We start from the raw sequence: 12930 nt of genomic DNA on the forward strand, positions 1-12930 counted from the left end.
TATACTGAAAGGAATAAATTGTTTCTTGAAAGCAATGTAACACTCATTGAGAAAGATTGTGGTATATTGCTGTCTCAAGTCTATTTTCTCCTGTTTACTATCATGTATTATTTCTTGGATGGGATTCATCACGTCCTGAAATACATATATAAAGTAAGCCACATTTCCACATAAAACTGAAGTTGCTACTGACCAAATTGCTTAGTACAGCGTCAGTGTAGTTATCCTGAGTATGAATTACCTGCCAATGGATAAATTAAACCAATTAGTGAAAAGTAAATTATTCAGTAAGTGTCTTAGTGAATGAACATGAACGGAACATAGTGTGTGACCTGTGGAAAGTAAATAAAAATAAAGTAATATACAAACCGCACCAACTAATGAAACATACTTGGTAGGGAATGAAATAAGCTGCTTGTCAGTTTTATATATTTTTGCATATCCCAAAAGTACATAAATGGTGAGTCCTGGTTTCAGCTGGGATAGAGTTAATTGTCTTCCTAGTAGTTGGTATAGTGCTATGTTTTGGGTTCAGTATGAGAAGAATGTTGATAACACTGATGTTTTCAGCTGTTGCTAAGTAATGTTTATACTAAGTCAAGGATTTTTCAGTTTCTCATGCCCAGCCACCGAAGGCTGGAGGGGCACAAGAAGTTGGGAACTGAAACAGCCAGAGCAGCTGACCCAAACTGGCCAAAGGGGTATTCCACTCCATGTGATGTCACGCCCAGTATATAAACTGGGGGGAGTGCGGGTGGGGGGATCACCGCTTGGGGACTAACTGGGCATTGAAGGTGGGTGGTAAGCAATTGCATTGTGCATCATTTGCATATTCCAATCCTTTTATTATTACTATTGTAATTTTATTAGTGTTATCATTATCATTATTGGTTTCTTCTTTTCTGTTCTATTAAACCGTTCTTGTCTCAACCCACGAGTTTTACTTCTTTTTCCCGATTTTGTCCCCCATCCCACTGGGTGGGGGGGGAGTGAGTGAGTGGCTGCGTGGTGCTTAGTTGCTGGCTGGGGTTAAACCATGACATGGTGTTAGGTAGATTTTAAAAGATTTGAAGAATGTAGGTAATGTTCTCAGTATTGATATCTATTAGTAACTATTTCCTCTACATTGTATGAGCATTGTAAAAAATTCTTTAGGACCTATTGCTCCTGAAAAAATTGTATAACAGCCTAAACTGTATGGACATGAATACCGGTAGTGAAGAAAGTGAAGGTATTTAGTCAAAGTAACATACTCATATCAATTGGAAGATGGAGTTTAATGTTTGATTAGTTATCTAGGTTAAAAGTTGTCAGCAATGGAACATGCGACTGACTTCTTCCTTGATGTCACTCTACCAAGTATAAAGAAAGTCTGAAAGAATAAAAGGTTGTGGGGAGCTATTTTGTTTCAAATAACTTTTTTTTTTACTTATGTATATTTACATACAAATATCCCAAGTAAATATATATATATATATTACTTATGAAGCTCAGGAACACTAATCTTCTTAATATTGTTTGAAGGTTTCCTGATGGTCTGAAGTTTGTGTGAGTTCTTGCAGCCTCGATCAGGAAGCCTAAGAGTTTGTGCTGCAGCAAAGACATGCTTCCTCCTGGGAGTTTCTCCTGGTGATACTAATTTCTGTCTGCTGACTGTAGGCAAAGTCAAGATGACTAACTTGGTCTGGATGCCTAATTGTATATGACACTATGGCATGTGTAGAATGACATATATATTGTGTAGAAATCTTAGATTAATTTCAAATTTAATCCCAAAGAGATTTTGCTCTTTGTTATCCTACAACATCTTGAAACCATACCAGATCTCCCGAGCGTAGTGGTGTAAATAGTGGGAAGACTTCAGCCCAAGATACTTTCCATATAAATTCAAATTTAGACAGGAATACTTGTAATGAAATATCATGTCATCAAAGTTGATCTATTTTCAAGTAAAATAATAGCAATAGCAATGATTTACTTCAGGATAATGGCTTGAGATCCTGAATGAGGGCAGGGACACATGCTACTCGTATGCATATGTTGTCCATACATGTAGTAAAAAGATTCTTTTTGCCAAAACCTATAGGAATAATTCAACAGAATAACTTATTTTTAACAGTTCATGCCAAAATATTAAACTGTTCAAATAACTACAGAATCCAAATGGGAAAACTTAGGGAAGCTAAAATGACTTTTCTATGATTGTACAAACACAAATCTAAAATTATTAAGTAAAGGGAAGCAATAACTCTTGGTTTACTTTTTCCCATAATGTCATTTTCAACATAGGTGTGGTTAAAATATCTCTTTTATATTTATTTTGTTTTTACAAGATTATTACGTGGAAGCAGTTTGCTTTTAGTTAGGATTGCAACCAGAAACATTTCGTTATAAAGCCCTATTTTTTCTCTATTCAATTGTGAAAAATTAGTTTTGTCTGAAAATTTCCAGAATTATTATAACTACCAAACATGTTTCTGTAGATTCTGAAGAAAATAGGTCATACTCTTTTCTTAAGTTTGACTTTATAGGAGATTTTCTAATTCTAATAAAAATTGACTTCTAACGTAAACGTTCTATTGATTCAAATGTCATAAACCTATTTCCATTTTTTTTTAAATAAACATGTAATTAAATACTTCTATTAGTTGGTTTTGCTGCATAATACATATTATAGGTCCAATCCTGCATCTGTTGAATTATGCTTCTTGGAGATCATGGGCCTGATACGATTGTCCTGTCCTGTGGAATTTCATTGCAGACAACACCGAGCAATGCCAATGATAGTCTTTGTGCCTTGTATAGGCATTGATGGCTGTGAAGTATTGGCATCAATCATTGTTGTAAATGATGATCGGGCTACATCTTGCACTCGTATTGTGCTTAATTTGCAGATGTATAAATGATTGTATAGCACAGCAATAAACTGAGTCTGTTAAGTGTTCTCTTCCATATTCTTCACAGGAAGCAGCCCTTGTATAACACTAATAAATTAGATATCTAGTTAGAAAAATAGTACACTTTTGTCTTCTACCACACATCTCTCACTGTCAAATAAAATAAGGGTTGTACAGGCATTGCCAGTTTGATTTGTGGACAGGACTTTGCACCTGTTCACTGCATAAATCAGCAATCACGTACTCAAAGACATGCATGTTAATGCATGGGAAAATGAGGGCACAGATACAGAGTGCATAGACTAATGTTCCATACATAATTGTAGTGCTCATTTTGCAATCTCAGCGGTATTTTTGTGTAATTTTATTTGGTTGTAATTTTCTTAATTAAGTCAAGTACACAGAAAAAAACCAGAAATTTCCCTCCACCTTGGTCATAAATAAAGTGGGATCAGGAGTTGTGCAACACAGACCACTAGCATTTGAAACTATCTGAATAACTGTTAGAAATAACAGATTACAGGTTTCTGTAAATCTGGGATGAATAAAATAAGAGTGTAAATTCTTGGAAAGTGAGAGCACCCAACTAAAGATTGCCAGTCTTGACTTAAAGGTGTTGAATGCTGGAGAACTCACAATGTTCCTACTTATTTTTACAATGATTGATAGCTGCCACTGGTAAAATGGGCTCCTCATTTCCAGTGGGAACTGGTACAGTTTCTCACAGGTGGATCTTGCTGTGCTCCTATCTGGTAGAAGGAAGTGCCAGGTACTACCAGAAATTTTATCTCCAGATGGGCACTTGCAGGCTGTGATCAAATCACCTCTTAACCTCATTGATAAGAAAAATAAATTGACCTTGTTACATCTCTTATGTAATCCACACGGGTAGAATTACAACCCCTTTTTTTTTCAATCTTCAAGTTTTTGAAACATTGACAGAATTAGCAGCTTCCTAAGTAACTACTCTTTACTTCTGCTTGTAATTCCATTTATCATACACCCAAAGGGCTGTAGCAACAGCCTACTCTGATGACTCATATTTAGCTGATTATCCATGAGGTCCCAGGTACCTCTTCCAAGTTCACTGATTTCCTGAATGCAGTTTTTCATCTTGTGTGTGACGTACATTTGTTTCATTGCATTTGCCATATTGGAATATCAGTAAGTCTGCTTTAATGATGTGACTCAGTTTGTTCCATATAATTTATTCTCATTATTGGTTACTGTTCTATCAGTTTTTCGGCATCCACAATTTTCTGCAGCAAAAAGTGTCTATTTTCTTCGGCATTTCTCATAAAGATACTGAATAGCATTGAAAGAACAGCAAACCCACTCGGAAATACACTGAAAATACCCATACTGAATACTGATTGTGTATCTCCAAGTTTTCAGATCTCCAGTTTTTAATTATTTTATATGTTTAATACTTTGTTCTGTTCTTTTATGGCTGTCAGTGGGCAGTCCTCAGCTAGTACAAATCTTCAGGTTAGTTAATTATGAATATCATTTGTTGGTGTAAATATCAGATGGGACTGTCCTGGTGACCTGTTCAGCTGCACCAGACATTCCTATTTTATTCCTTTGCTTTTTTAAAATCAATGTTTTCTCTTTTTTTAATGCATTTCCTCTCTTAAAATGACCAAAGATGATATTGCCATCAGTTGTTCAATTTTACTTTAATGTCATATACAAAATATCCGTTCTACATTGCAACTTAATATATTTTATATAAAATCAAATGTACAGTATCTTAAATTTGTTTAAATAGTATTACAAACATAACTTTCAGGAGGAGTCAGTCCTGGAGTGATGCAGTCTTTTTTTAATTACAGTTCCTTTTGATATCCCTGCTGTTCAGTAAAAAATCCAGCTTAGATTCTAGAAGGATTTGTATGAGCTCAGGTTTGGTTTCTATCAAAGCAAAAATATACTCCCAGATTATTTTTTTTCAACTTTGTGTCCCCTACACAGCTAGATAAAACCCTGTGCTGGGGTGTCCAGTTTGAATATTATTTGCCATCATCTGCTTCAGAGCTCATCTTCATCCGATAAAGCGTCAAGGTAATCTGTATCAACGTATAAGAGAAATCCAGAAAACAAACTGTCTGCCCACGTTGGATCAGAAAAGAGACCGTTTTGGTCAGTGTAGAAGATCTCAAGCCATACTTCGTCTTCTGGCTGAAGGTAGATCACTGTGGATCCAGAAGCTACATCGTGGTTGCCTGTGTTCGCATCAAATGTCTTTATCCGGTACTTCCCATTGTGAACCAGCCCAATTGCAAGATGCTTGTTTGCTAAGGTGATATCATAAGAAAAATAATAAATCCCTGGGATGGCACAAATAAACTTCCCTGTGGAAGGGTTGTAATGCTCCCCCTCATTGAAGAGGACTTTATTGAATACAATTGGTAATCTTTCCTCTGGGTAGCTGGTGGTGATGCCAACAGAAAAGGCAGATTTCAGCACTATCTTTCCACACTTACAGACCCCTGGTGCACCTGGCTCTCCTCGGTCTCCTTTATCTCCCTTAGGTCCAGGTGGTCCAGCTGGACCTACTTCACCTTTGGCACCAGTCAATCCTCCAGGTCCTTTTTTACCAGACTGACCTTGGTCTCCTTTCTCTCCAGCTGGTCCTAATGGCCCAGTCTTTCCTCTTAAACCTTCAAAAACATTTTAAGTTAGTTAATCGTTGCACATATCATCTCAGTAAATGATTGTGTGGGCTATTGTGTGTGCCTGAACAAACAAGAAAAACACAGTCAGAATGTCAAAATACTCCAAAAATACTTTCAAAATCTTCTAGTAAGCTTGCAAAAGGAATGGCAGGTTGGAACAGAGGACCAGGGTACACAGCCCAGAGGTCCTTTGTTTCTATATTCCTCCTTTTCTTCATACGTCTTGATTACACATTGAAAAATTTTATATGGAGTCAGTCCGTTGCTGACTGAACTATGGGCACTGCTGATGGAAAAGACCACAGCATGGCTACCCATATAATGATAATTGTGCACCAAATATCTCCTACTATTTGAGCATTTTTAGTGTGTACCTAAATACTTGCTAATCTCTTATTCCTGGCTAATGGCACAAATGAGACTGTTTATTTGACACCACACATGCTTCATTTTTCACAAACTATTTCTTAGCATTTATGCGCAGGAAGGCTATGCATTTACATTTATTTACACAGATTTCAGTATACGCATATTAAGACATAGCTAAAATATATCTGCATATTTTCTTTCTCTCACTATATATACATGCATCACACTTAAACCCACACAGGCACATACACACATTTATCATACATATATATATGCATAACAGTGACAGTGAAAGATTATACTTTGTTGTACTAATGTGTTAGGTTACACAAGTATTCAATACCTGCACTCCCTTTTTCACCTTTTTCTCCCTTCCTGCCATCTCTACCATCTCTTCCTGGAAGACCAATGCGTCCGTGTGGCCCGGGGGATCCGCTGGCTCCGGGGGGACCCGCAGGGCCTGGCAAACCAGGGATGCTACAGATGTATCTGGTGTAGTAATTTTCTCCTTTGAACTGGCTTTGAAGAGGTTGTTCGCTTGTGTAGATGGCAAAACTTGTAATGTAAAGCAACACAAACATCCTTGGATCTAGGAAAAATACATACGAATAAGACTATTTATGCATATTATGGCACTCTAGTCACATGCAGATGTCTCTGAATATGCTAATAAGTGTGACACTGCAGTGCATTACACACAGGTATGCATGAGGAGAACAACCTGGGATTTCTGCATTACCAGAATCCATGTAGGAGGCAAGGAGGAAAGTCTGTCAGCTTGGACCTTCTTCTGGTCACCATATATGTTACTGTATGTCTTTCAAGTAGCCTGTAGACTGACATAGTATAACTGGCAAATACCAGCTTTTTTGGACCAAGTTTTGACACGTTAAAAAAAGAATCTGGATTTTTCAATGCAAAGCCCTTTGCTTGCATAGTTTATTTTGCCTCTAGGACCTCTATAAACTTTGCAGAGAAAAGCCCTCTTGCTGCAGAGAGTTATATCTGTGCTAGGAGGATGTGCCTGCACGAGCAGTCTTTTCTAGTGAGGACAAAGCTTACACCTTCATTTCATTTTGAAATTTGCTCTTATGGTTGTGAATGAATCTCCAACCTGAATAACCACAGCAGAAACTTGCTGAGCCTGCAGAAGGGATACCAGTAAGAGAGCTGAAGCTTCAGTGCCTGGCTAGAAACTCTGATGACCATAGCACAAAAATGTGTGACCACCCTAATCGGTCAGGTCAAATCAGGCAGCTGCCCTGCAGGGAATGGATGGAGTGTGAATGGGCTGCTAACCAGTTGAGTTTTTTTAAGCTTGGCTTGGACTGTCATATGAAATGAACTGTGTTGCAGTATCTTGCAAGAAAATTGTTTAAAGCTTTATATATAATATTTGGGTGTTCTCATAAACAATTGAATGTCAGTTGGATTTCCCTGTTCCACTACATACTGGGAGACTAAAGAAAAAACACTGTACAAACAGTAACATGTGGAGGAGTTGCAGTACCTGCTGCTGTACAAAGGCGTCTTAAATTACTATTGCATTCGCAGGGAGTCAGTCATGGGTCAGGTGAGATTTTGCAAGTCAAGCTGTTTTTTCTAGTTCCTTTGCTGGCTTCTCAGAAGATTTTGGGGTTTTTTTTGTTGGAGTTGTCCATTCCTTCAGAGCTAATTTAAAGCATTCAAGGAAATCAGAGTCCACTGGTTTCTGTGGGGAGAAAAAGAAGAAATGGAGTAGAGGATTCAGAAAAGTATTTGTGTAAAATACCATCTACCTTTTTTCACTGTGAAACTCAGATTCATTCTCAAAGTCAGAGTTAAAGAAGTTGCAAAGTGAATTAATCTAGAAATAGTTGTTCCCATTCCCTTCTCTGTGATACTGATTGGCATTGACTAGTTGATTTAAAAACCCAAACCATTACATTTATTTGCAGTTTATGATATATCAGCTGGTATACAGCATCGTCAAATCTATTCGGCAGGGAAGAAGGCCAGCATATACACATAAACATACACATACACAGTCTTTATGAAGAATCTTTTCTGGTTTACAGAACAGAAAATTAGAAACTGTCTTGGTATCGATGGCAGTGCAGAAAAAAAGCATGAAAATATTGTAGTCGGAGAAAAATAAATAATGCTCCAAAATTCTCTTCAGTGATGTATATTCTGCTTTTCATATTAAGCATCTTGAATCAAATTGGCAGAAACTGAACTATTAATTTTGCTGTCATTTGATAAAGCCTTACAGTACAGTCAGGCACAACAGCCTCCAAGAGCAGATTAACAGATGAATGCTTAATATTACAGCAGAGCAGCAAATAATAACTCCAGTGCAATAGCTACAAGCACAAACTTCACAGCGACGTTTGCTCTGATGTACTACCGAGTGTACCCAAATAAAGCTTGCGGATTTTCATAGGACTTAAAGCAGGGACAACAAAGCTTTCTGCTGAGAAGAACAACTTTAAGCGCTTAGCCAGCAGGGAGCTGCTGGCAGGGAGTTCATGCCCAAGTCTACATATGCATTTTACACAAAGCTGATGGATAAGAAGCAGACACAACCTAAGGATCAAGGACTGGAACAAAACCTGCCCTTTGCCAGATGAAAGCCTGAATCAGTAGGCTAGGTGTTCCCACGCTGTGTTGCACGTAAACCAAGCAAAAACAGTCTCAACAACTGCTGGTTTTGCCTATGTCCAGGATCTTTTACATATCAGAGTAAGAGCCTTCACACAGCTGCTCCTGTCACTGGCTGGCCAGGAACTTACTGATGCGTGAAGCTGGCTCCAGCTCCCAGACCTCCCCTGCTGTTCTTCTCATGTGCCTACAGGAAATTAATTAGTCTGGGACATGTGTTTCTGCTAAGGCCATGGGAAAAAAGTCATTTGGGAAAGGTGAGGGGAATGGGGTTGTTGAGATAGGGATGTGCCTTAGATGGCTGGGGCATTGTGGCTGGAGAACCAGTTTGGGAAGGAGAAGGCATAGAGGGGAATACGTGGAGCTTTCAGCTATGGGTTGGGGGTCTTAAGGAGCGATGGGGCTGCAAAGCAGAATGGTGGGACTGCAGGAAGAGGAACAGAGGTAGTATTGGGAGGAAATGGTGATGATGTTCAGGTGATAACGTTTACAATCCTGAATTTAGGCTTGGGGGGAATACAGAAGGCTGCTTCCAACAGTGGTACCCAACAAATGACATTTGGGAAACCATGCATTAGGCCACAGAATCGGGACTTCTCTTGCCCTGTGACTTCAGACTCTTGCATTTCTTCCTGTGTAATGGTCCAGTTTTAAAAGGAAGGATGGAAGGTGCTTCTCTTTGTTATTGCAGCAGTCTCTTGGAAAGTGTGAATCTCCTCAGACTAAGGAAGGATGTACAGCATGGAACCCATGCCCCCTGTTTCCTGGTGAGTGCTCTAAAATGTAAATTGTAATGTTAAAGGTGAATGATAACATATGGCCATGCTTTTGAAATTTCAGGCTGAATTAGGAGGCCAAAATCAGAGAGTTCAGTTCACCTGGGCTTATGAAGTTAGAGGGTGGAATACACCTCCCAGATCACTTTCTCAGGAGTCACCTATGTTGCAGTGAAATACCTGATCACAGAGAGTTAACTGGTAGGCAGAAAGTGAGTAATAAATTACACTTTGGTCCTGGCTTCTGATTGTCCTTTTCAAAGATACAAGCTTTTGTCCATAAACTGGGGTAGGAAACAGTGTCATTTATATATGCCAAATAATTTTTCTTCAGGGAAGAACAACATTTGAGGAATTCATTCTTTTTTCCAAATATTGAAAGCCAGAACAAGCACATGTATTCTTGTTCACAACAATAACAATCATCTTCATCAAAACCATCACCAAAAATAATAATGAGAATGGTATGAACACAGGATTAGAATAATGTTATTCCAAGTTTATAAAATGGCATTTCAATAGGTTCCAAATCCACTAGGTAGAGCAAGAGTGCACGCCAAGGCATTCACTGGAAGGCGGTGGACATGCTGATCAGTTCTAATGTGCACTGATTTCTGGAACAGCTTTTCAGGGTGAGGGTGGTAGATTCATTAGTTCCATCACTGTTCAAATTGCACGAGCAGCATAATCACTGCCCTTGTGCATAAACCCAAAAGATCATCTGATTCATTCAATATTGGAAAAATATTTTAAAAGCTATTCTGGACCTAATACCTTGTTGCAGTCTGTTAAGGTGACAGATGTAAATAGTCAAAAGAAGCATCAAAAGAAGTGTGGCCAGCAGGTTGAGGGAGGTGATTCTGCCCCTCTACTCTGCTCTGGTGAGACCCCACCTGGAGTACTGCATCCAGCTCTGGGGTCCTCAGCACAGGAAAGACATGGACCTGTTGGAGCGGGTCCAGAGGAGGGTTACAAAAATCATCAGAGGACAGGCTGAGACAGTTGGGGTTGTTCAGCTGGAGAGAGAAGGCTCCAGGGAGACCTTATTGCAGCCTTCCAGTACTTAAAGGGTGCTTATAAGAAAGATGGGGACAGACTTTTTAGTAGGACAACGGTACTGGTTTTAAACTAAAAAAGGGTGGATTCAGACTAGATATAAGAAAGAAATTTTTTACAATGAGGATGGTGAAACACTGGAACAGGTTGCCCAGAGAGGTGGTAGATGCCCCATCCCTGGAAACATTCAAGGTCAGGTTGGATGGGGCTCTGAGCAACTTGATCCAGTTGAAGGTGTCCCTGCTTACGGCAGGGGAGGGGTGTTGGTCTACATCACCTTTAAAGGTCCCTTCCAACCAAAACTAGTCTATGATTCTATGATTTTATGATTCTATGATCTACCTTGAGAAGATAACTCTGTACGTTACATTCCCATAGAAGCTAGGTGCTGGGCAAAGGGTCTTTAACATCAAGCTTTTAGGAAATCTCACTTCTTTACTCACTTCATACTCAGACTATGTCATTAACATTTTTTTTATGCTTAGGAATTAAGGGATTGTAGCAAATTCCCAGTTTTGAGACTCCCTGGTATATGATCTAATCTTCCTCCCTTGTCCAGCTATGCAGGTCTTAATTCTAAAGCTTACTAATTTTCATTGTTTAGAAACAATCCTAGAAGATTTCCCATGAATCTGTTATAAATAAAAGCTGGGTCAAAAGCCAGTGATTATTAGTCACAAGTTATCCTGGCTGTGTTCTTACTTTTGTCTTCCCTTGCTAGCTTTGAATTCACTTCCAATACATATGCACAACTATTTGAGAAGGAGAAGATTTGTTTTAACCTCCTTGTGCAAAAAGATGTAGATGAGAAGTAGCGATGCTCCTGGGCCTTTTCTGTCTGCAGCACTGGCAATGGCTTAGTGGTGCAGAACAAGATAGTCTGTACATCCTCTGGCTCTCCAATAGCAAAGGCCCATACTACCTCACATTGCTACCTTGCATCCCCACTGTGGGATGTACAGACCTTCCCCAGCTCTCCCATCCAGGAGTTCTGTGGTAGGAGAAACAAGGTGGAGAAGGAGGTAATGAGTCAGGATGAGAAGCAGAGAGAGACACCCTCAACAATTAAGTTGAAATCTCACTACCTATGCCTGGCTTTTCCCTCTCAAAACATGATCCACAAAAATCATTTGTGTCCACATGCCTGAAGGGTTCAACCTACCATTCAGTTTGCCACCACCACCGACCTTTCTACAAAGCCTCGGAAACAGTGGCTTGTAGTTTAGCATGCCATGCTCTGCAGTTTCTTTGCACTGTGTGATTTTTATGCTATTTAAAATATAAGTTTTAATTATGGATTTTTTCCCGGGTATTTTACATTGATCATTCACCTTCAGTTGGGCACAGGTTTACGCATCTCCCTGCTTGTTTTGTGTTAGGGGGACTATGCTGGTCTTCCAGAGCTCTGCCTTTAAAACTGTGCCTTAGGAATCAAGACCACAGCTGGCCACCACCACGCTCCTTGGGTTAGCTACACAATCCAGCAATCTTCACATAGCTTTACATTGTCATTACTTCCCTTGTGTAAGAAGGGGAGAGTGACCTGACACTTCTTGAGCAGTCTGAACTTTTAATTCCCAGTCTCAGAATGGCTGATGGTGCCCAAAGGGATCAATCAGCCAGTGAGAAGGAACATTAACTAAATATTTCTGAGAAAACAATCCTTAAAGGCCTTATTAGCAATGCTGACATTTAATGGTCTCACTCAGTTAAGTTTGTACTCAGTCACGTTTGATCAGTCTCCTTTATAACTACATTGAATGGAGTCAGATTCTTCAACCACGTCTCAAGCCTTCACAAAAAAATAGAGTGCTTATAATCAAGACCAGAAGTTCAGTGTGTTTGATTTTCAAAATATCAAAGGAGTGGGAGTCATTTTATTTCTCAGTGTCTGACTTGAAGCACAGTCTCTCTGGTTCCAGCCATTCCCATTATTTCGAAGGCTGTTTTTACTAAAAATGCTGTAGAAGCTGGTAAGGGCGTGTATCAGTGGGATAGCCTGACTCAGCTGGGGGGAATTTTGACATGAGGGTTGGCAGGCGAAGCAGCTTCACTGCCAGCCATACCAGAACACACAAATAAATGAAACCTGACAGAATTTGTCTTGACAGAGAGCCGAGAAGCTAGGCCAGTTGCTTACAGTTGGCAATTAACATGGAGACAATAATATGTTTGCTTGCAGTGTAGTGAAAAATGGCCAGAAATTAACACTGGAGGACTCAGGATACAAGTGTCCCTACACTTCAGGTACAGGCTTCTTTGAAAGGTTTTCTCTATTTTCTTAAAATAAAAAAAAACCCAAACAACAAAAGAGACAGGAACCATAAATCACAAGCTGTCTTCAGGGATGACCTGTAATTTGCAGGGTTGGTTATGAATCTGAACTGGAGTAAAGCATGTGGAAGTATGTAGGCATCTAAAGATGTGGATAGACGCCTGGAGCAGTGTGCCCATCTGCCATGGAGTGTCTTTCAGTTCAGGCAGGCTTCCTCTTCTTGGTTCCTTCCCAGC

At 39.4% G+C, this 12930-nt stretch overlaps 1 protein-coding gene across 2 annotated transcripts in view; it reads right to left on the reverse strand.

Moving 5' to 3' along the window:
• Positions 1–4561: 4561 nt before the first annotated feature.
• Positions 4562–12930, reverse strand: part of C1QTNF7 (C1q and TNF related 7) — a 51921-nt gene continuing 43552 nt past the window's right edge. For both annotated transcript variants that reach the window (XM_069793360.1, XM_009927087.2), the window contains exons 2-4: positions 7455–7655; positions 6288–6533; positions 4562–5560 (exon numbers count right to left, since the gene is read on the reverse strand). In XM_069793360.1, the coding sequence (XP_069649461.1) occupies positions 4929–5560; positions 6288–6525 (870 nt within the window). In that variant the 5' untranslated portion in view covers positions 6526–6533; positions 7455–7655 and the 3' untranslated portion in view covers positions 4562–4928. The remainder of the gene's footprint in view (positions 5561–6287; positions 6534–7454; positions 7656–12930) is intronic.

Source organism: Haliaeetus albicilla, chromosome 1 (genome assembly GCF_947461875.1).
Source record: "Haliaeetus albicilla chromosome 1, bHalAlb1.1, whole genome shotgun sequence".
In the NCBI taxonomy this organism is placed as follows: domain Eukaryota; kingdom Metazoa; phylum Chordata; class Aves; order Accipitriformes; family Accipitridae; genus Haliaeetus; species Haliaeetus albicilla.